Below are 21490 nucleotides of genomic sequence, written 5' to 3'. Positions count from 1 at the left end.
CCATGCCATAGGCACCGTAATATTACTAGTAACTTCATTTTTCTTAGTTGAAAGCTGACATTTGATAGTGTTGGAAGCCCCCACCCGTAATTACTCCATAAAACTCCATTACCCAAAAATATAATTAGGAAAAAGGGGAAGGGGGAAATTCGTACCTACAGACAAACATTGTTCTTACGCGCGCCTTTTTAATGTCAATTTTCTACCATTTTCACGTCAATTTTCTGCCGGTGTCACACAACAAGAAGAAAAACAAAAAATCTAGATAGTAAGAGGGTTGAACTACAGAAGGTATGAACAAAAAATCGGAAAGGAAAAACAGAGAACAAAACCGCTTCGGCTGATTTGCCTGCGCGGGAGCGCGTGAAGTGTTCCTTGGTTCCCTTTCATAAGGGGTACCTCTTAACTAGCTGCTCTCCGGAACAGGAGCTCTCCATGAACGCGAGCAAGCGTAGGAAGCGCCAGCGCGTTTTATTGGGCCAACTTTGCACAAACAACAGTTTTGGACACCTAGTGCGACCCATCATTTTGTGCATAGCTACATCAAAGAGCTACAAGCATGTAGACCAAAGAAGGGCACTGCCATGCCCGCTGCACCTACGCAGTCGATAGGCGATTGTGGATCCCCCCTGAGCAAGGTTTTGCCAAGATCAAGGTTGATGGGGTCGTGGCCCAGAACAATAATGAAGGATTTTTGGCGCTGTTCGCAAGGACGATTCAGGTGCATACTTGGGAGCCTCGGCTTTCAAATGTTCGGGGATCTCAGACCCAACAATACTAAAAGCTTGGGCTTGCCGTGAACCATATCTCTTGACTTGGATCTCTCCCTTCCACATGTGATCATGGTGGATGACTTGAAGGAAGTCACGGGAGGCAAATATGCAAGCATTATCAAGGAGATTATAGCAACATCAAGGCAATTTGAAGATGATCCTTCATCTTCGAACTACGTGGCTCCATTATTGAGGCATATAGCCTCGCTAAGCACGCTCTAGGACTTTTGTTGGGGGGGCAGCACTAGGCATCAGACTACTAATGTTTTGCTTCCTATCAGATTAGTTGGAGACCGTTGGATGCAACCTCGATGAGTAGTGGATGAGGCATGGTTGCATGCAACCCATCCGATGCGAAGGTTACCAATTGAATTCAATCACCATAATTATTGTACGTGGCATTTGACTGTGTTGCATGCTCTTCTGATAATGGCTCAAAATTGCTAGTTTTTTGGAAACTAATTATTATAGATTTTAGGCAAATAAATTAGTTACCTTAGCACAATGATTTTCAAACATCGGGAAGCACACGTTGTTTCTATTATTTACCGACATTGCTTCCAACACAGCTGAAGTTTGCTTTTATCTAAAGCGCGGTGAATGAAATTTGCTTCCAAGTATATTCACAAATTTTCTTTAATTGTGTTGCTTTCATATATGATTTTTTACTCCAGGACTCTATAATCACGTGCTTCCTTTCATTCCAGACTTGTTTCCATCGTAAGATAAACATGCTTGCAATACTACAACCCATGCTTCATAATTTTTTCTACGAGGCATGTGTAGTTGTATTTTGAATCACAAGTTTATGACGGTTGAAATATGTCACATGTAATATTCATGTATCTCATGCGTTGAGCCATTGTTGAAGCATCAACAAATTAGTGCGGACGCATTGCAGTGTTTGTATCTCATGCGTTGGTGAGCCATTATGCAAGACGTCATATGTAGACATTGTGCAAGGCGTTGGATCCTGTGTCAAAATCCAACGGGAGCCCAGAGGCGTCCGATCGCCATTGTGGGGTCAATCTTGTGATATAGAGCGTTTTCCTTAGATTAGCCATAGTGGGAGTAACTTCAGCAGCAACTTCGAGTCCAACTCAACAAATTTGTTTATATGACAATGAGTTAATAAAAAGAGAGGTAGTTTTAGTAACATCACATCTCCCAATGCAATATAAGTCTATAACCTAATAAATGAAGCTTTGCATGACATCATATCTAAGTTACTACCCACTATGAAGATAGTAATATAGCCTAGAGATATGTGTATGTTACTTTCCATTATGGCTAATCTTAGTGGGACGACATATGTGGCTTCTTAATCCTCCAACATAAATTGAACCCCTATGAAGCTTGTTTATGATCATTAATAGCGTGGTTAGACTTAAAAACACTTGTGCAAGGACTCGTTTTGAAGCTCCATGGAGGCATCGACTGACCCAGATGGTAAGGGCATCTTCAGCCGCGCCCTCAGAAAGGCCTTTCCAGGCGATTTTTTCGTGCTGGCGCCAAAAAAAACGGCCCAGTCGCACCCTCAAGAGCCCGATTTTCGCCGGCTTGGGCCGAAAACAGCGCCGGCGGACCCAGGCCGAACCCGGCGCGCTGGGGGGCGCCCGGGGGTGCCGGGGCGAACTGTTTTGGCGCGAAACAGCCGCGTGCCCACCGCGTCAGCGACACGGCGCCTCGTCTTCCCCCAACGGCCTCGGTTCCCGCAGGGAATCAATGCCAAGGATGCCGCCGGTCAGGCTTGCCATTGATTCCTCACGGGCGGCGCGTCACGGGACGGCGCGCCGACGCCTCCCCTCCCTCGCACGCGTACACACGGGTGCGGCGCGGCTATATAGCCGGTGGCCTGCACTCGCCTGTGCCCACACCAGCCCCGCCGCCCAGCTCCTCCCTCTTCCTACCTCTGCCGAGCGCCGCCGCCCAGCCCCTCCCTCTATCTCTCTACCTCTCCCGAGCCCGTCGCCATGGCGGAACACTACCCCGGAGACGAGGCGGCGGCCAACGGCTTCGGCCGCCGTTCGCTCCGCGAACAGTTCCAGGCGAACATCCCGGCGCCGCCGGACATGCGCGCCGGGCCGACGGGGTGGAGGCTCAGCGCCGGGGGAGTGCCCATTCCCCCGTTGCCCGACGCCGTGGCGAAGCCGCAGTACATCGCCGAGGAGGTCGAGGTCATGCGCGCCTCCCTCACCGACGCCCAACTCTCCCTCCCCCAGTACGCCGCCGACAACCACGCCAGCAGCAGCGCTTGGCGTCCATCAACGGCGCGCCGGTGGTTGGCGGCCGGCAGAACAGCGAGGGGCGCCACCTGTGGTGGGGCGTCCCCGGCCGCACACTCGAGGGCGTGCTGACGTACCTCGAGGGCGGCAACGACCCGCCATTGGCGTACCCGGCGAGGACGGCCGCCCCGGCGCAGCACCGACGCGCCGGGCCATGGGCGCCAAGGAGGTTCGGGTCCTCCTCTTCTTCCTCCTCCCGATCTTCATCGCACTCCTCCGGCACTCCGGCCCTGCTCGGCGTCAAGGCCGAGCCCGCGGCGGAGACGCCGCTCGGCCGGCGCACTCGCATCGCCGGCATCGTCATCAACGAGGGCGGCCGGCGCGCCTGCTCGTCGGCTCCTCCTCCGCGCTTCGTCAAGCCAAAGACGGAGTCGGGGTTCGCGCCGGTGAAGACGGAGCCAGGGCTCGCGCCGGTGAAGAAGGAGCCGGCCACGCCGGTGACGACGAAGCTCGACGACGACGACGTGGCCCTGGAATGGGCGGGCAGGGACTCCATAGCTATGAAGAAGGAGCGCCTGGAGAAGGCGAAGCAGCGCCAGCACGCCGCCCTGCTTCGCTTCGCGAAGCGTCGACGCGGCCGCGACGAAGGCGGAGTCTCGTCATCTGCGACAGCGACGACGACGACGATGATGCGCCACCACCAATCCGCCATGACGACGCCAGGCAGGGGTCCAGCAGGGGTGCCCGCATCAAGGAGACAAAGACCGACGACGACGATGGCGGCGACGACTTCAACCCCTTTCTTTTTTAGATTAGGTTAATGTAATGAAAATGCGCGAATTTCGCCAAAATATGCCATGTTTGGCCGAAATTTACCTAGTTTTTATCTTAACTTCGTCGAACGGTTCTTTTTTTTATTTTAATACGCGCCTGAGGATGGCCCTGAGGGCCGACGGCTGGGGACCGACTCGCCCCCAGGGCCATTTTTTGCGCCGGCTCACCCCCAGGCGGCGCTTTTAGACGCCCCTGGGGGGCCAACGGCTGGAGATGCCCTAAAAGTGCCCCCAGGCCCAGGCAGCAACCTCAGATTACGATGAAGTGGAATCTCAGGGTGGGGTGGGCAGCACGGCAGGGATGTCATTTTGAAGCTGCAACTGCATGGTGGGGTCACGACAGTGGTTGCACCAATATTGTTGATCTCATGTCATGTGAAGCGGCCGATTCTTTCAACAAAATGAGAAGGCAGAGCTCTTCCGGTTGCTTAAGAACACTTCTATTCAGGATGTCTCAACGTTCGTCAATTCTGAGGATGTTCTGTTGTCAAATTTTATGTACAAAGACTTCGGTACTTTACAACGTCTATACAGTATTATAAATAGGGAGACGCAGGTCACGGCAGGGTATTGACTGTTACACGCTAACATCACCTCAGCACCAAATGTGTACTACCTTGGTCCGGCGGTATTTTCTGCAGGTCACGGCAGGGTATTATCTGCAGTACCAACGCACTTGTCGATTTGTCAGCAGAATGGAAAACGGTATGTCCAGTGGTATGAGTGAACCAAGTTGGTTGCAGAAAACCTCAGTTCAGCGCATAGTGGACCCGCTCCAACATTCGCATGACCTGGAAAACGGAGATAGACCTGTGTGGTGCCTTTACTGAAGACCCATCATCAAGAACAGTTTGCTGTTGCTCACTGGTGAGCTCTAAGAATTGCACCAGCATGTCACCATCCAGAATTGAAGGCACTCCCGACTGTAAAATCAACGGCGCACGTCACTAAAGGCTTTCAGAACAACTTTATCACGTAGAATTAGCAGTATTTTGTACAATTGTTCAAAGAGCAAGGATAATTGTCCTACCGGGATACCACGTCGACGAAACTCTGCATGGTCATTTCCCAAGATTGGAGCAGTCAACGGGTGAAGTGAAAGTCTTTCTTGGACATCTTGCAACAGTTGATGCTCCTCACTGCATTATCAGTTCATAAGCTTCAGAAACTGGATCAGAACTATTAACAGGTGTGTATGAAATGTCACTTCCAAAAGGTAGTTACACAGCTCTATGTTCGATGAGAAGACATTAAACAGAACTCCAGTGTAGTACAGTGGCAGGTTAATGAACTTTTGATCATCTGTTCATGTGAAGGACATTGAGAAAACATGCCCAGAAGTACCTGGTGAGAGGAATCATAACAAAGACACTCCCCAGCAAAGTACTCGCCACAACGCAGTTGTAAGCTGATTCCAACACTGGGTCTGTCTCATCACCAATAGGGAGCCGATACTTAAATGCAGCCTACGGTAGATTGCACAAACGAGTTACAACATTCCATTAGTTCTAAATAGTTAGGAAAAGCTAACACTTAGTGTGATTTTTCCAAGTGAAGGAATAGAAACAGGATAAGCCATAACAAAGAAACAAAACCACAGTTAATGGGTGAGATCCTTAAGGACCTGTTGGGTAGGGGGGTTTAGACCCAAAAAATCTTAGAATTAAAAACCAAAATTCCTAAACAAATCCCTCCCAACCAAACACTCCTCGGTGTTCCCTCATGGTAAAATTGAACTGATTAGCCCTAAGACCCTAAGCAATAAAAACTCACCTTCTGGATGCTCATAGCTATTTCGCCCATAAAAAATGAACATTGTACAGCTAAGTTCTTTTCTGGACTTTCAGAAACTGCCAAGACATATTTAAAAGATGTCAAAGTAAGTCTTAAAAGCAAAGTAAGAATGCGATAATTTAGGAAGCAGCTTTGAACAATGAGAAACAGGCATATACAAACGAGGAATCCTAAGCTTCTACTTTAGAACAATACCCACAGCAACATGTCCTCAACCAATTTATGTCAACCAATTTTCTGTGTGCTAAGCTAGGATGTGACTTAAATGTTTAGCACATACATAAGACAAGAAAGTGAACACGATAGGCAATGAATAACCACCGCAAAAGTATAAGTGAAATACCGCTATCAGACTCATCTACATATACACAAATCGGCTATAGCGTACCTTCCAGTCCAGGGCAGGATAATACAGATATGCTACCACGACGATCTGACACAACAGCAGTTTCACAGTCTAACAGGACAACATCACCCACCAATCGTTGAGCAGGATCAGCATAAACAAGTTCCAACTTCCTAAGATTCTGATATCAATAAAAAAAGAGAAGAGCAGGATCAGAAGCAATTATAAGAGCATTACTCCATAACAAGAAACATCATCTGTGAAGATGCAACATTTAAACTCAATGTTACCTCGTGATAAGAATAGAAGAGAACACCATCACGACAATCGCCCGCTGCAATCTGTGATGCATATGTCTTCAAACAAGTAATAGTAAATCGTGTTCTACTCACAGCATACTTCTTCATACGATGAGGATTTTCATTCACAAAACCAAATACAGAAAGCTATCAAAATAGAGAGAAAATGGGAAGAGTGTCAGAATGATTCTCCACAATTGATGGTAGTCAGATTAAAACCAAGTTTGAGAAATTTAGCTTAGTAGTATATGAAATAACAACAGATAGGAGTTTGATTGCCAGCTGTTATCACAAAAACTGTTATGTTGGGGAATATTAACTCTCCCATGGAATATCCCTACAGAAAAATTAAAAATGACACTGCCCTAAGGCTGAGCTCCTTTGCAGAACGAGTGTTATGGCTGTCACAAAACCGAGCTCCTTTGCAGAACGAGTGTTATGGCTGTCACAAAACCGAGCTCCTTTGCAATGTTACTTTTCTAGTCTTGCTCATTGCTCTGTCGTTGAGCCAATTTCCAAGTGATTTATCAAAAAGTAGAGCCAAAGAAATAACTGATATCATACCGTATTACCAGCTGCTGCCAACACATATCGATCTAGATATGGATATACAGCAAGAACTGCACCAGTGAAGGTAACATGAGTCAATGATCTCAGGTGTCCTGCTATTTGTTCAAATTGAATCTGATTGTAGCAAATATCATCAGGACTGCTGCACATGCTGTTGCTAGAGAAATCTTCATTTGCATATCCAACAATTTCAGGGAATGAGCCCGTATGAGAAGAGGAACTCAAATTAGAAGTCGGAATAAATGAACTGCACTCATGAGGACTTCCAAGAGTATCCAAACTTAGAACAATTAGGCGTCCTTTGATACTGCTTCATGAGGAGATAATGGTTACAGTTAAAAAACAGTTCAAAGTGACAAGTCATGGAAAAGGAAAAAATAGATTAAGTGCAGCAGCTACAATTAAGAACAGAAAAACAAATCAACATAGCATTAAGCCGCAATCAACTAAATAATGAATGATAAATTGGAACGAAGAACATGTACTAAGCGAGTAATTTGGAAAAGGCATCCACATAAAATCATGGCAGGCAATGACCATGCGAGAACCGACCTGGAATTACAGGCAACAAAATGGGAACTTGCAAAAAGGGCTACATGTTTCCCTTTTTGTTTAAGAAAAATATTAAGTTCAAATACAAAATGCTTCAAATTTAACAAATTAAAGGTGGCTAGATCATCGATAGGGTGTCGTGTCATGTAGCTTCGATTATAAGGTGCCGTAATAGCAGCCTGGCTAGTGGAAATCATAGTTAAATCAGAACCTTATAGCCTCAAGAGTTGATATCTAATCAAATAATCGGTGCATTAACCAAATGAAAGGGCAACCTGGTGCATGTAGCTCCCGCTTGCGCAGGGTCCAGGGAAGGGTCCGACCACTTTGGGTCTATAGTACGCAGCCTTTCCCTACATTTCTGTAAGAGGCTGTTTCCAGGACTTGAACCCATGACCTCATGGTCACAAGGCAGCAGCTTTACCACTGCGCCAAGGCTCCCCTTCTGCATTAACCAAATGAAATCTAACTTAATTTTAGATACAGCAGCTAACCATAGTTGGCTGCTTCTTGAGCCCACACAACATTCAAGCTTGTAGCCTTTGGGAATAGAAAAAGATCAACGTCCATTACAGCAGAATTACCTAAGTGCAGATATTTCGAACATGTAGGCATATGCACCGATTTAAAAATTCACAATTATGTACTGTACGAAAGTCAGGGCATCGATAAAAATTATGCCAGACATATGAATATTTGTATCCGTACAAATAATACATACAAAATAGACAAAATATGGAACGGTGCACACAAAGTTACGTATTTTGTACAGGTTACAAATGTGTATAGTTTTTTCAGAATTCTTTGCTCGTCATATACACATTTGTGAATTTTCCAGATTTTGTTGATATACCCAAATAAAGAAAAACGCAGTGTGGGCATATCCACCCATGCTCACTTGCATATTTTCTAGAACTATATAATTGTAGTCTTGCACAGAATTATCAATTACAGATGGTTGCCACCAGGAGTGGGATACCTCACAAACAATCAAAAGATTAGTTGTAACTGGACTGTCCTTAGTCCTTACCCATGGTTGAACACCATCCATAATATCAGTGGCACATGTCTTAAACACCATCTACACTATGTTTGTCTTCCCTGACAAGAGGCAGTTACTTCATCCTATCTATAAGATTTCACGTGTAGCTTTCATGATGCACCTTGCTTGTCTAGCATTTCAGAGAATTCTTTAGCCCCTAAGGGAAAAAAGAAAAGAAATTTACGTCCCGATGATTCCTCTTTATGTTCTTATAGTACAACATAAGAAACTAAGAATGAGGTTCAGTGCTTAAACATGGTATGCAAAAAAATCATTATAAGATCATTGCAAATGTAAGGCTTTTTATTGCTTGAATGTGCAAAATTATTGGGAATTTAGCTCCAAACCAAAGACGACTTGCTTTGCTGCATTTCTTCGGCCGTAGCTTCCAAAACTCCGTGTCAGATGGTGAGGCAAGAGACGAATTCATCCCTACTTTACCTTTATCCCGCTCTTCTTTTTTACATCCACTTTCTTATTCACACTAGGAAATACTAGACAATGCACATGGGTTGTTACGAAACTATAAAACATGAGTTCAGTCACTGGCTTAGGAAGTCGTCAAAATATCGTATCCTGCAGCCTTTGCGCGCGGTTCACGATTAAAAAGAACGGAAATACAATGAAAAATCATGCAGCAGGCATTGGAGAACTGTAAGCGATCATTGCAAGACACAACATTTCGAATGTCGAAACATATGTGTAGGCATTAGTAAGTTGACTGCATGGCAGGAGGACAATGTCTATCGCCGCTTTGGAATTATAATTTGTTCACTCTTATTTCTGTGGCTGGAAGAAATTGGTTGGGAAGAAACTGAAAATAAGAGCATTATTTTGAGTTGGAATCGTATTTCTGCATTTGTTATTTGTCGTAACATGAGTTGGTCGCGAGATCTTATGGGTTTCACCTCTAGCCTACCCCAACTTGTTTGGGGCTAAAGGCTTTGCTGTTGTTGTTGTTGTTGTTGTTGTTGACCTCACATAAAAGTAGTAGTGTACTTGTTTTATTTGTGTTAGGTGCCACATGTGAGTGGAAGTACATTTATTTATTTGTTGATCTCACATAAAAATATGAGAAGGACTGCCAATGAGCAAACATACAGGCCAGAGGTAAACAGATCAATAATAACTGGAACACTGAAATTGCAAGTTGAATAAAGAAATATTGCTAATGGATCAAAGATATCTGACAGGACAGCAGTACTTAATTAGCAAGAATAGATGAGATGTTAACCTTTCTGCTTCGCCATTTGGCATCATTGGCCGGTCAGTAGATTTACTTGTCCCAACAATTAACACTTGCTCACTTCCTATTTTCGCAATCTGGATGCATTTTGCAGTTTCACCAAGTTCACACTTGAATCGGGAAAGCAAGATCCCATTATTAGGATCTATTTGGACAATATCTGAAGAACATGATGCACCAGTTAAACCAGTTCTCATAACCAACAGTGTTCTACTATCGCTGTGGTATAGCACTTTCCTTGGAGTCCCTCCAACTGAAAACTTTTGTGCATTTAATCTTTTGCCATGAACCATTTCAACCTGACAAAAAAATGGTTTAGACTAGAAAAACTGTAATGCACATGGCGCAAACACTCATGGGACACATACACATGTGCAAGTGAAAAAAATAAAAACATCACAATAACAGCTACGGCAAAAGCCCCAAAGAAAAGTGGTATACTTTTGTCTGAATTACCTCATACCATATGGCAGACCTAACTGACAGCCTGGAACAGATAGAAGTCTACTAGTAATATCAGCACAGTAACCTAACAGGGCATGGTTCCGATGGGACAGGAAAAACTAAGAGGTCTGACTTGGCCAACATTACTTGTCTCAATATTTGAAACGTCTGATATCACACACAAAAAAGGCGCATGCAGTATAAAGAAGTGATAACTGCTAAAGACCCAGGTTCCCTCCAGGTCTCCAACTACTAACTGACAAAACAGAGTTACGTTAGAATATTTTTAGCAGAAACTATTACCAAAGGTTGATATGGTCCAGCTTGCAAACTGGATGCGAACCTGCAAAGAAAACTGAACTATGATCTGCCCTAGATACTGATTAGCGGACGCTGTTTTTGCCATGAAATAGTTCGGTGTCCGGGAAACAGCATTAAGCTAGATATTTTATTATTTATGTAAACCAGAAAATCATAAAGATAACAGAGATACTAAATCAAGTACTTTGTAGTAATTCAAGAATTACTGATTTAACTAAGTGTTTGCGCAGGTAGGACTAGAACAAGGATCAGCCTTTAGCCCATACATTTTTGCCATAGTGATGGAACAGGGTCGCATAGGATATACAAGGAGATGTCCCTTGGTGATGATGTGGTCCTAGTTGACGAGACTAGATTGGGCATCCATATGAAATTATAATTGTGGAGACAGACTTCAGAGTCCCAGGGTCTTTAGCAGGACCAAGACCGGGTATATGAGGTGTGACTTTAGTGGTGCTAGGGGTGAGGAGGGAGAGGTTAGCAAGGACATATAGTGCCTAAGAGGGACACTTCCCGATAATTGGGTTCAATGCTGCAAAGCAACGGTGGTATCGATGAGGATGTTAGCCACAGGATCAAAGCAGCGTGGATGAAGTGGCGGCAAGCATCTGGCATCCTGCGACAAGAAGGTCCCATAAAAGCTCAAAGATAAGTTCTACATGATGGCGATCAGACCTGCGATGCTATATGGAGCGGAGTGTTGGCCTACTAAGAGACAATACATCGAACAAATGAGTATCGCCGAAATGCAGATGCTAAGGTGGATTGTGGACATACAATAAAGGACCGAATTAGGAACAAGGGAATACGTGGCAAGGCATCTCTAGCCTACCCCAACTTGCTTGGGACAAAAGGCTTTGTTGTTGTTTGTTTGTTTAACCAAGTGATAAATTAGGAACGAGGGAATACGTGACAAGGCATCTCTAGCCTACCCCAACTTGCTTGGGACAAAACGCTTTGTTGTTGTTTGTTTGTTTAACCAAGTGATATCTGCATACAGTACTTGCTGGCCAGCAAAACATAACTTGTCATGGGGCTATATTTGGTTCTTTGGTTAGCCATGGAATTAGCCACCGCTGTAGTTGTTTGGGACGTGAGCAAAGACAGAAAAACACTGTTTCTTCACTCCCAATCCCAGGAAATTATCTCAGGCAGGACACGAAATGGGTGTAAGATAGAAAACAGGAGTCGGAGAGGGAAGAAGTATCGATCCCTCAATCTTGGCGTTCACTCCAGTTAAAGCATCTCCAACAGACTCTAATAATGTTCCCTTTCTCGGTATTGGGGGAGTTGGGCCAAAAAATCAGCTCCAACAGATTCCCTTTCCCCAAGAAGTTTTCGGTGAATCACCAATAAATAAACCCAACTCCCCCAATATAGAGGGGGAGTTGCTTCTCCCCCCATATTTCAGCCCCCCGCCCTCCCACCAGACGCCGCCCACACCGCCGCTGCCTGGACCTGCCCTGCCACCACCGCCTCCAAACACCGGAACACTGCACCACCACCACACCACCTCCACCGACCACCGCACCACCATTCTGAGAGAGAGAGAGAGAGAGATCATTGACAAAGTGGGGCCCATATGACAGTTTGAATGGGGATGGGGTTATTTGGGATCTGCAAAAGCAAGCATCCCCAATGATCTGAAAAACTGTTATTGGGGATCTGTTGGTGATGCTCTTACAGCCTATCATGGAAATTTGCGTCATCTCCTGACAAGGTCCCCAACACAAGAATTCTACCATTACATCCCTCTATTTATGTGTCAGGAAAAATTATTTGAAAAATGATTGGAATTTCTCATTGTCATAAATCTACAATCATTTCCATCTGTCACATTTAACTACTTGTGTCCATACAAATGGTAAAAGGCAAGCCTGACGCAATGGTAGAGTGTCTCTACTTGTGTTCTGGAGGTCCTGGGTCAAAATTTCAGAAATAAACCCCATGCTAGACATTGATTGAAGAACAGAGGTAATATACATATTTCTACTTAATAGGCATCAAACAACAGCAGTAATTTCTAATCTGACAGTTGAACTTAATATGCACTATACAATCGTATTATCAATCTATCAATCTCAGTTACTTCCCCTGTTTTCGAGTCGAACGACTAGTCACGACCAGTCAATGAGTCGTAACTGGAAGTCAACTCAAAACACCTCGACTAGTCAAGACTAGTCGATCGGCACGGCACGAATCGCCAAGAGTCGCTACCCCAGAACGACTCGACTCAAAAACCTTGTCTGACTACGTAACTCGAGATATGCATTATGAGCAATAACGCAATCACCCTGATCCCTCACAAGAGAAGGTGTGCACACATGTTTTGCTTTGTGGATTCAACAAAGTCCTAGTAACTTACCAAATGTAAACAGTTCTCTGCAACAAATAGCAGGCCGCTGGGGCAATCCACAGAAGATACTGGAGTCACATGGGACGCAGGCAGAAATGAGATGGATGAATATGCCAAGCTGTGTCTACTAGCATATAATAGCCAAGACCTATCGCTGAGAACAATAATATCAGAATTAGCTGAATCATGCAATGGTACCAAGCCTACAGGGGTAATTCCAATGCGCCTTATAGCAACCAACTGAAGGAGAGCATTAAGAGAAGGTGCAAAAGACTCCTTGTAAAAGGAACCAGGGAGATACTGGTCTTTGCTTGTTCCTGACTCAAACCTGAGTAGCATGCCATTTCTTAGACCTGCGAGAATGTAGAACCTCTCAGATGCTACAAAACGAACATTTTCGGGTATACAGCCACTAACTGGAGCACCGAGCGCATTGTTCACTGATATAGACCCAATAGAGAGCAGCCTAAATGCTTCATCAGGTTCCAATGAGATGACTTCCACAGAAGGTTTATGAGTTCCAATGACAGCAAACATGCGAACATCAACTTCAGCAGCAGAATTATTCCCTTTTCTCTTCCTAAAATCACCACCAAAAGCAGAAGATGACGTTCTAAGTCTCAAGTCCTCCTCCGGAATGGATATGCAAGATACTTCATATTGCAATTGGACATGCTGTGTCTCATACAACTCGTACTGGAGTGAAGATAATGGTCTGACCCTGAGAATATATAGGCAACAAGGATTTGATGTAGCAACAGCAACAACATCATGTCCAACAGCACCAACACTGATAGTGACATCAGGATACCAGTCAACACAAACTGGAGAAGTTAAGGTGGCACCCTCAGGGTGAGCATATGATGTAGGCAAACAAAGCTTTACGCCTTTGCTGTGAATTTGCACAAGTAAACCATCAGCTATTAAACCACATGCCAAAGTGCAAACCTCAGTCTGAAATCCCACAGCATCACTGATGTCATTAAAACTCAGTCCAACTGATAGTATTCTTGTTTCCTCAACAAATGCCAATACAAGAAAAGAGTGATATGTATCAGTTTTCTTCATTCTCAATGTCCACAAACCAGTAACACCCTGATAAATAGGTTCAGTCCTCAGAAGTTTCTCCACATTGACACCATTCCTTATAACACGCAATGATCCCTCAGGGCACATTCCACAACATGAAAACAACTGATCCTGCTTCTCACCATGGTAGTCAGCAATTGCTAAATCCAATATTGGTCCTACATTCTGAACTGTACTTCTATGCACCAGTCTACCATGTTCAAGATGAAGGATCATTCCATCTCCCATCTCTACAAACCCTGCTATCATTCCTCTGTCCATCCATAAAAGAGGTTTACAAGGCAAACCCCTATGGACACGCTCAGGCAATACCTTCAATCCTTCTGTATCCCAATTAAATTCCAGAATATGAAATTCTCCATCATCCAAGCAAAAGATCAGCCTCGGTTGTCCTCGCATGGCATCCGGCTCCCAGCTCCATGAGCAAATAACCCTTGATTTCATGCTTCCTGGGTTATCAGCACCATCAATAGCCATGTAACTGTCGTCCATCATTATGTTATTTCCAGAATCTCTCAGTTCTAGCAAAGCACAAGCAGCAACATCGTCATCAACATCTAATCCTCGACATGAATCTTCAACACTGATTTGTTCTCCAACCAGACTGCCTGTCATGCTTATTCTAATGGTACAGCAGATGTCCTTTGGGTCCCTAAGATCCACAATTAGAATATCACCAGCACGAAATAGAAGTCCAAAGCCATCCAGCTGAGGAATTTCAGCGATCTCAAGCGCCAAAGGTCCGGGTTCTGAGTAACCAGATAGGTACTGGATACCACCATCGTTGGCAGCTAGTGCATACATTGACAAGTCATTCGCATCAGAGCCCTTCCTGAAACAAAGAAACTATGCCACTTGCACAACCATACTGGGGAACTGAATAGCAACTGATGGTACAAAAAAATCAAATAGCAGCTGCATGTAACGAGCCAAGAGCAAACCTGTTAATTATCATTGCCACAACTGGGTAATATTCATCCATCGAGCAGCGAGTCCTCATGAAGCACATGCTCCAAACCGTACCGCGGATATCACTGGTCTTATATACAGCATGCACGATTTTTGCCTTCTCTACAATTTCTGGTGGATAAAAATATTTCTCAAATTATGACATGGAAGATCTTCAAATCTGGAATAATGTACTAGATTAGATTGGGCTTGAGCAACAGAAGTAGGAAAGGCACTATTTATATTCAATAGCCACCTTGTAAAAGAAATTACCTTTATTTGGACCATAAACATGCTGAGTCCTTCCAACACGCACAACAGCAAATGCATCCTCATACGCACTAATAGCAACCCAAGCAGAGCTGATAACAAAAGACACAACAAATGTCAATAACTTGATGACAAGATCCATTTTCCAAGCGCTCAAAAGGTCATGCAAACATCATTTAGGAAAATTCATTGATGACTGCAGTCTACAGTATCATGTTCATATGCACATGAAAGCTTTGCACAATTAACAAATCTTCCTAATGAATATATATATCGATAATCAGAATCAAAAGAGGACATCCGTAAAATGCCTCACAAGTCACTGAAGGACCATTTTACATAGTTCAAATATTTTCTTGGATTACATCCTTCAAATATAAGGTCCATAGGGGTTTTCCTATCAATATTGTAACCTGATAACCAGAACGTTGCATTAGGAATGCAGTAGTATTATTTCTGGAGTCAAAGAAGCATCAATTATCAACCCTCAAGACACGAACAGGAAGTGTAGCGTCAAAAACTAAACAGATATTTCCTCATGCCACATAATCAAATACTCCCACCTAATAGACAGACAGCTGCAAAATAAAGCCTGCACTGCAGATAAAGACAAATAATAGGCCTAAAATCTTGCAAAGATGCTCTGTGCACAAGTGCACTATAATAAATTCCAGTGATTGAGTCAATTTATAACGGAAGACGTAAAGAAAATAATTGCTCTAAAGAAAGTTTGAGTGGTGTAAGGATTAATATATCACTGACTGATAACAGAATACCAGAGCTCTGGTGTAACAAGCACTCTGTCACTTCCATGAACATAAGATTCAGCACAAGAAGAACTTTCACTCACTCGTGGTCTATAGCCAAAATTCTTCCCAGTTGATCCCTCATATTTCCTGGTTTAGATAACTCGATATTTCCAATTGGAATAAACCTACAAAAAATTAATGCCTATCAATAATAGTTATCTGAATAGTGGACAAACAATCTAAGCAACTCCAATCAATCTCAAACACAACGACATATGTGCAGAATGAAACTTCCATGCCTAAATACCACCAACTAAGTTCACGTTAGGTTTGATTAAGAACCAGCAGATAACATGCTTCCATAAATACTGAACCAGGTTAAAGGACAGACCCAGTGCATAGAAGCTCCCACACAAGGTGGGGTCTGGGAAGGGATTATGGAACCTAGTCTTACCCCTGCAAAGTCCATTGCAGAGAGGCTGGTTCGAACCCAGGACCTCTTGGCGCAAGTGGGGAGGACTTCACCACACACCAGGCCTGCCCTCAAATACTGAACCAGGTTATTAAATTTATTTACAGGAATCGCCTCACTCTGTTTATTTCGTCTGGAAAGTGTAGAGCTGGAAGCATCGAACCATTGTTATGAGCTTTGTTCCCACTTGCTACACTAGAAGCCCATAGGGGGATGTGTAAAAGTAACTTAAAAGTTTGCAACGATAGGCAACAAACCAAGGTACTTTGTAGAATTAGTAAAAGAGTATTGCAATCCGCTCAAATTCTTGCTACTGTTTGCAGTATAGTATGTACATGCTTCCAGATTCCGAAATTCTAGTTGCTATTTCAGCAGGTGAGTTGGATGCTGAAAGTGATATATTTCGCAAAAAAAAAGGATGCTGAAAGTGATATGCATCCTATCCTATATACAAAAATACACATTTCTCCCTATCTCTAAAGTGCATGCTATCTTCTAACTTCTTCAAGTCTCACAAGGACCCGGTTACCTATAATCAGAATACTGCTAGAGTACAACATACTAATTTGCAACAAATTGTTTGCTGCATAATAAGGAGCTCAAATTTGCATCGAAGAAAAGAGCATTGATAAACTAACAAGGACCAGGACTGACCTATGCATCTGACAACAGAAGTAAAGAAGAGAAAGCTTTCCAGAATCAGAGAGTAGAACCAGAATTTCTTTCCCTTCAATCTGAAAAATACAGCAATTAAATATCATTCAACATGTTAACACCTCAAAAAGCAATTAAAACAAAGACGAGCACAAGAAGAGATGCAAAGTATTATGCTTTGTTGCAAAAATGAACAGAACCTCAGGCCAGATACCGAAGTGTTTAAAGCGCCAATCCAAGACACCAACATCTTTTACAATCCCAAATGTACTTTGCTCGCAGATTGACTGTAAAACACCATCCTCACCAACCACAACTAATTCAACTGAAGTTCCCTGCAGCAATAACCAACTTTTCAGTAAAATACAGAGTAATAATAAGCAAGAAGCAACAACAGCATCATGCACAAATAATACATCAGCCTTACAACAAGAGATTGATATGTACAGCAGTTCTTTTGTTGGATACACTTCCCTGTTGGTGACATATGTAGCGTTAAAAACATTTCTATGAGTGTCCGACCTTCTGATTCAGGTTTTACTATGACCATACTCCAAGTAGATTGAGAAATGGAGAAAGAAGACGCCACATTACCGAGATAAAATGTTCCAAATTATTACGCTGCTGAACCGAGACAGTGTTAGCCAACCCAATTGATTGAATGACCACGATCTGTTTGTGTCTACAAGTTCCCACAAAACCGGCGACAAATTCCTCACCTATTTACTTCTAGTACTACGAGGGGAGCAATAAGCAAACCCGCCCGGATCCAGACCTCCAAGCCCAAACTGTGCGGCACACAGGAGCACCCCTTCCCACTGGACTGACAAGGAAACCATGACCGAGCCCTTCACGTATCGAAGCTCTCCACTACAGCCCGTGATTAGGCAAGCAGGGTCGGGGAGGGGAGAGGAGGAGGAGCAGACCTTGCAGAGGACGATCTCCCAAAGGTGCTCCGAGCGGAAGTGGCCCCGGGCGACGTGCTGCACGGCGCTGCCATGGAGCACGCGTTTGGCGAGGTAGTGGGTGGCGCTTGCCCCACCCGAGACACCGGCGGAGAAGGCGGAGGCAGAGGTGGAGGGGCCCGATGAGGACGACGCCACCGCTGCTGCCGCAGCAACAGCAGCCGTCGTGGCAGAGGAGCCGTCGCCGGAGGCGGAGGACTCCATGCGCGCCGCTTCTGGAAGCTTCGGGGAGAGGAGAAAGGCTTGCTAGGGTTTGAAGTGGGTACGGTTGGCTCGGTCACGTGCCCGACCGGCTGAGAAGGGGAGATTGGATGATTTGCCACGTTTTATTTTGGTGATTGGATGATTTGCCACGTTTTATTTGGTGATAGGATGATTTGCCCCATTTTTCTTTGATCTTTTGATAATTTGCCCTAATCTGTATTTTGATGAATTCACAATTATTTTAATTATGAAAATTGACGTGGAATGACCATTATGCCCCTATGGCTGGTCGCTTTCAATTCACACCAACAGACTAATCTATATACACACAACCAGTATCATCATGTATTCCTCTCCTTGGGCACGACCGACTCATGCGGTCATGCCACCACGGCGGGCCAGTTGACTCCGGAAACTTCACAAATTGACATGAGCCGCGATGTTTCACGACGACGGCGGTGGCAAGAACAACGAGCCTGCAGCGACTGGCGCTCCGGATGAGTGGATCTCTTTGCCAAGCTTCACGCTGCACTGCTCAAACACTAATTCTCTCTTCATAGTTGCATGTTGCATAATCAAGAGGAGCAAGGGGATCGAGTGGGCAAGGAAATACGGGTCACCCGATCGCCTGGCGACCGTCCTGCCACAGAGCAACAGAGGGAGTTGTCGGTCTGCTAGTCTGTGAAGAGATCGCCGGAGTGCGGAGAGAGTCGTCGGGCCGTCGAGGAGCAACCAGAGCCGTCGGGCCGTCGAGCAGCAACCAAAGCCGCCGGGGTGCGGAGAGAGCTGTCGGGCCGTCGAAGCAGCAACTGAAGCTGTCAGGCTGTCGAGCGCAGCGGGAGCCACCAGGGTGCGGAGGAAGTCGTCGGGCCGTTGAGCCATCGAGCAGCAGTGGCAGCGGACGGGCCACCCAGCTGCAGCACCGCTATGTGTTCCCAGTTGCACGTGCTTTGTCAATTCAGTGGTTCAGTAGGAGTAGCCGAGTAGGACGAGCTGCACGAGACAAACTGCGGTCGAACCAGGTAGAGAGAAGATTAGGCAGAAAAATTGCAATCTGCCATGGGGGCAGAGAGGTCATTCCACGTCCATTTTCATAATTAAAACAATTGTGAATTCATCAAAATACGGGTTAGGGCAAATGATCAAAAGATCAAAGAAAAATGGGGCAAATCATCTAATCCTAACTACAATGGGGCAAATCATCTAATCACTAAGTAAAACGTGAGAAATCATCCAATCTCCCGGCTGAGAAGAGAGGAGGCGGCCCAGGGGCTTTTCGGTTTCTCGCGTCCGAAATTCACATGGCGCTGATAGTCATGTGAAAGTTCGCCTTGACTGAGGTGTCGCCAATGGGGAATTTACGCGGTTATTTGATGGTTGTTACGTGGAGAATGTCATCATCACTACATTTGACCATTACGCAGTTCTGATCCAACTGTTCACAAGATAACTCCGTGTGGCGGTCTATGCCTATCCAACGGGCTTTTAAGTTTGAAGCTATGTGGCTGGGAGGTGATGACTACAAGGAAACCGTGGAGCGGGCTTGGGAGGATGGAAGAGACGGTTCTATGTCCTTATACTCTACCTGGTCAAATCTGAATCGTGTGGCTGGTTGCCTACGTACTTGGAGTCAGGACTCCTTTGGGTGTGTTTGTAAGCAGATTCAGAAGTTGGAACGGAGGCTAAATACGATTCGATCCTCTCCTGTTTCAGAGGCCATAGGAGCGGACTATTGAAGGTCGCCTTTGCGAGCTGTTTGATTGGGAGGAAATTATGGAGCGTCAACGTTCTCGTGTTGACTGGCTTTGTGAGGGGGACAGAAACACAGGGTTTTTCTACGCCCGGTCAGCTGCAAGACATCGAGCTAATAGAATCTCTGCTCTCCTGTGGGATGATGGCTCAGTTTGTAACTCGCAGGGGAAGATCAAACGTATGGTACAAGGTTTATATGATAAATTGTTCACATCTGAACCTTGTGCTGTGATTAATGATATTCTAGCCTCCATCCCTCAAAAGGTGCCGCACGGACATGAATGAAGAATTGTGCAGACCCTACACTAATAGGGAAATCAAATCAGCTTTATTTCAGATGGGTCCTACTAAGGCGCCCGACCCGGAAGGATTTCCAGCTTTGTTTTATCAAACTCACTGGGCTTTCCCAGAGGAAGACATTTGTCAGGCCGTTCGAAGCTTCCTGGAAGGACGGCCGATTCCGAAGGGTTTTTGTGATACACTGATTGTGCTTATCCCTAAGGTTGTGAGGCCAAAACAATTGAAGAACTTCCGTCCTATTAGTCTATGCAACGTCCTTTACAAAATCGCATTGAAGGTTTTTGGCTAACTATCTCAAAAAAATCATGTCGGTGGTCTTTTTTGATTATCAAAGTGTGTTTGTCCCAGGCAGAGTTATCATGGATAATCCCTTGATTGCCTATGAATGCATGCATACTATTCATCGTCAATGGGTGAAAAAAACCATATTTTGCTCTGAAGATTGATATGATGAAGGCATGTGATCGTGTTGAGTAGTGTTATCTTCATGGTTGTATTTTGAAGCTTGGCTTTGCTCCGGCCTGGATTGATACCGTGATGTGTTGTGTCACTAATGTCTGGTATGCCGTCAGGGTTAATGGTGAACTTACTGAAGTTGTTGTTCCTTCACATGGTATCTGCCAAGGTGATCCAATCAACCCCTTCTTGTTCCTTCTTTGCACTGAAGGTTTGTCAAATATGTTACTACGGAATGAGAGATGTGGCGAGCTCCAAGGTATTCGTAACGGGCGTCATGGCCCACCTATCTCACATCTTCTCTTCGATGATGGCAGCATCTTCTTTGCGAGAAGTGATCCACAGAGTGTGGCTGCTCTAGAGGCTACACTGGACATGTACGCAGTGGTTCTGGCCAACTCATCAATAAAGAGAAGTCTTCCATGTTCTTTGGAAACCATTGTGATGCATCGGTGAAGACTCGAGTCAAATCTCAATTGGGAATCAGTAGTGAAGCACTTTAGAAAACATATTTGGGAATGCTCGTTGAGGTTGGACAGTCGTTTATGGCCACTTTCAATATTTGGCCCGATAGGGCATGGCAGCAGATGCATGCTTGGTCGGATCGTCCCACATCCCGTGCGTGCAAGGAGGCGCTTTTTAAGTCTGTCATTCAAGTAATTCCAGTGCATGTCATGAGCTGCTTTCAATTTCCAATCGCAACTTGTGGGAAATTCAGACAAATCATCGCGGACCATTGGTGGGGCTGCGAGGATGGGAAGAAAAAACTGCACTGGAGGTCATGGGAATGGCTAACCACACATAAGTTTCTTAGCGAGATGGGATTTCGC

The 21490-nt window shown here is 44.8% G+C and overlaps 1 protein-coding gene across 4 annotated transcripts; it reads right to left on the bottom strand.

Moving 5' to 3' along the window:
• Window positions 1-4255: 4255 nt before the first annotated feature.
• Window positions 4256-18248, bottom strand: LOC119354599 (splicing factor 3B subunit 3-like). 4 transcript variants are annotated; one of them, XM_037621311.1, is made up of 15 exons: window positions 17910-18245; window positions 17184-17318; window positions 16984-17063; window positions 15959-16042; window positions 15112-15200; window positions 14832-14970; window positions 12811-14722; window positions 9669-9979; window positions 6835-7150; window positions 6262-6417; window positions 6014-6152; window positions 5605-5681; window positions 5176-5297; window positions 4862-4970; window positions 4256-4754 (listed from the first exon to the last, which is right to left on the bottom strand). In XM_037621311.1, exons 1-15 carry the CDS (start codon window positions 18150-18152, stop codon window positions 4581-4583), a joined length of 4086 nt encoding a protein of 1361 aa, XP_037477208.1. In that variant the 5' UTR covers window positions 18153-18245; the 3' UTR covers window positions 4256-4580. The 4 variants fall into 4 exon arrangements, 3 of the variants coding, with proteins under 3 accessions (XP_037477208.1, XP_037477209.1, XP_037477210.1); XM_037621312.1 differs by having other exon boundaries at window positions 6835-7147; XM_037621313.1 differs by having other exon boundaries at window positions 17198-17318; window positions 17910-18046.
• Between the last annotated feature and the right edge of the window lie 3242 nt (window positions 18249-21490).

Source organism: Triticum dicoccoides, chromosome 2A (genome assembly GCF_002162155.2).
Source record: "Triticum dicoccoides isolate Atlit2015 ecotype Zavitan chromosome 2A, WEW_v2.0, whole genome shotgun sequence".
Lineage (NCBI taxonomy): Eukaryota > Viridiplantae > Streptophyta > Magnoliopsida > Poales > Poaceae > Triticum > Triticum dicoccoides.
The sequence above is the reverse complement of the archived record's forward strand: the minus strand, read 5'-3'. Positions and strand labels throughout refer to the sequence as shown.

Coding starts and splice junctions, on each gene's coding strand:
- LOC119354599 (XM_037621311.1), bottom strand. CDS start 18,152: ATGGAGTCCTCCGCCTCCGGCGACGGCTCCTCTGCCACGACGGCTGCT. Junction 9,980..12,810: donor CAGAGAACTGTTTACATTTG/GTAAGTTACTAG, acceptor TTTTTTTGTCAG/GTTGAAATGGTTCATGGCAA. Junction 5,298..5,604: donor TAGCTATGAGCATCCAGAAG/GTGAGTTTTTAT, acceptor AATCTACCGTAG/GCTGCATTTAAGTATCGGCT.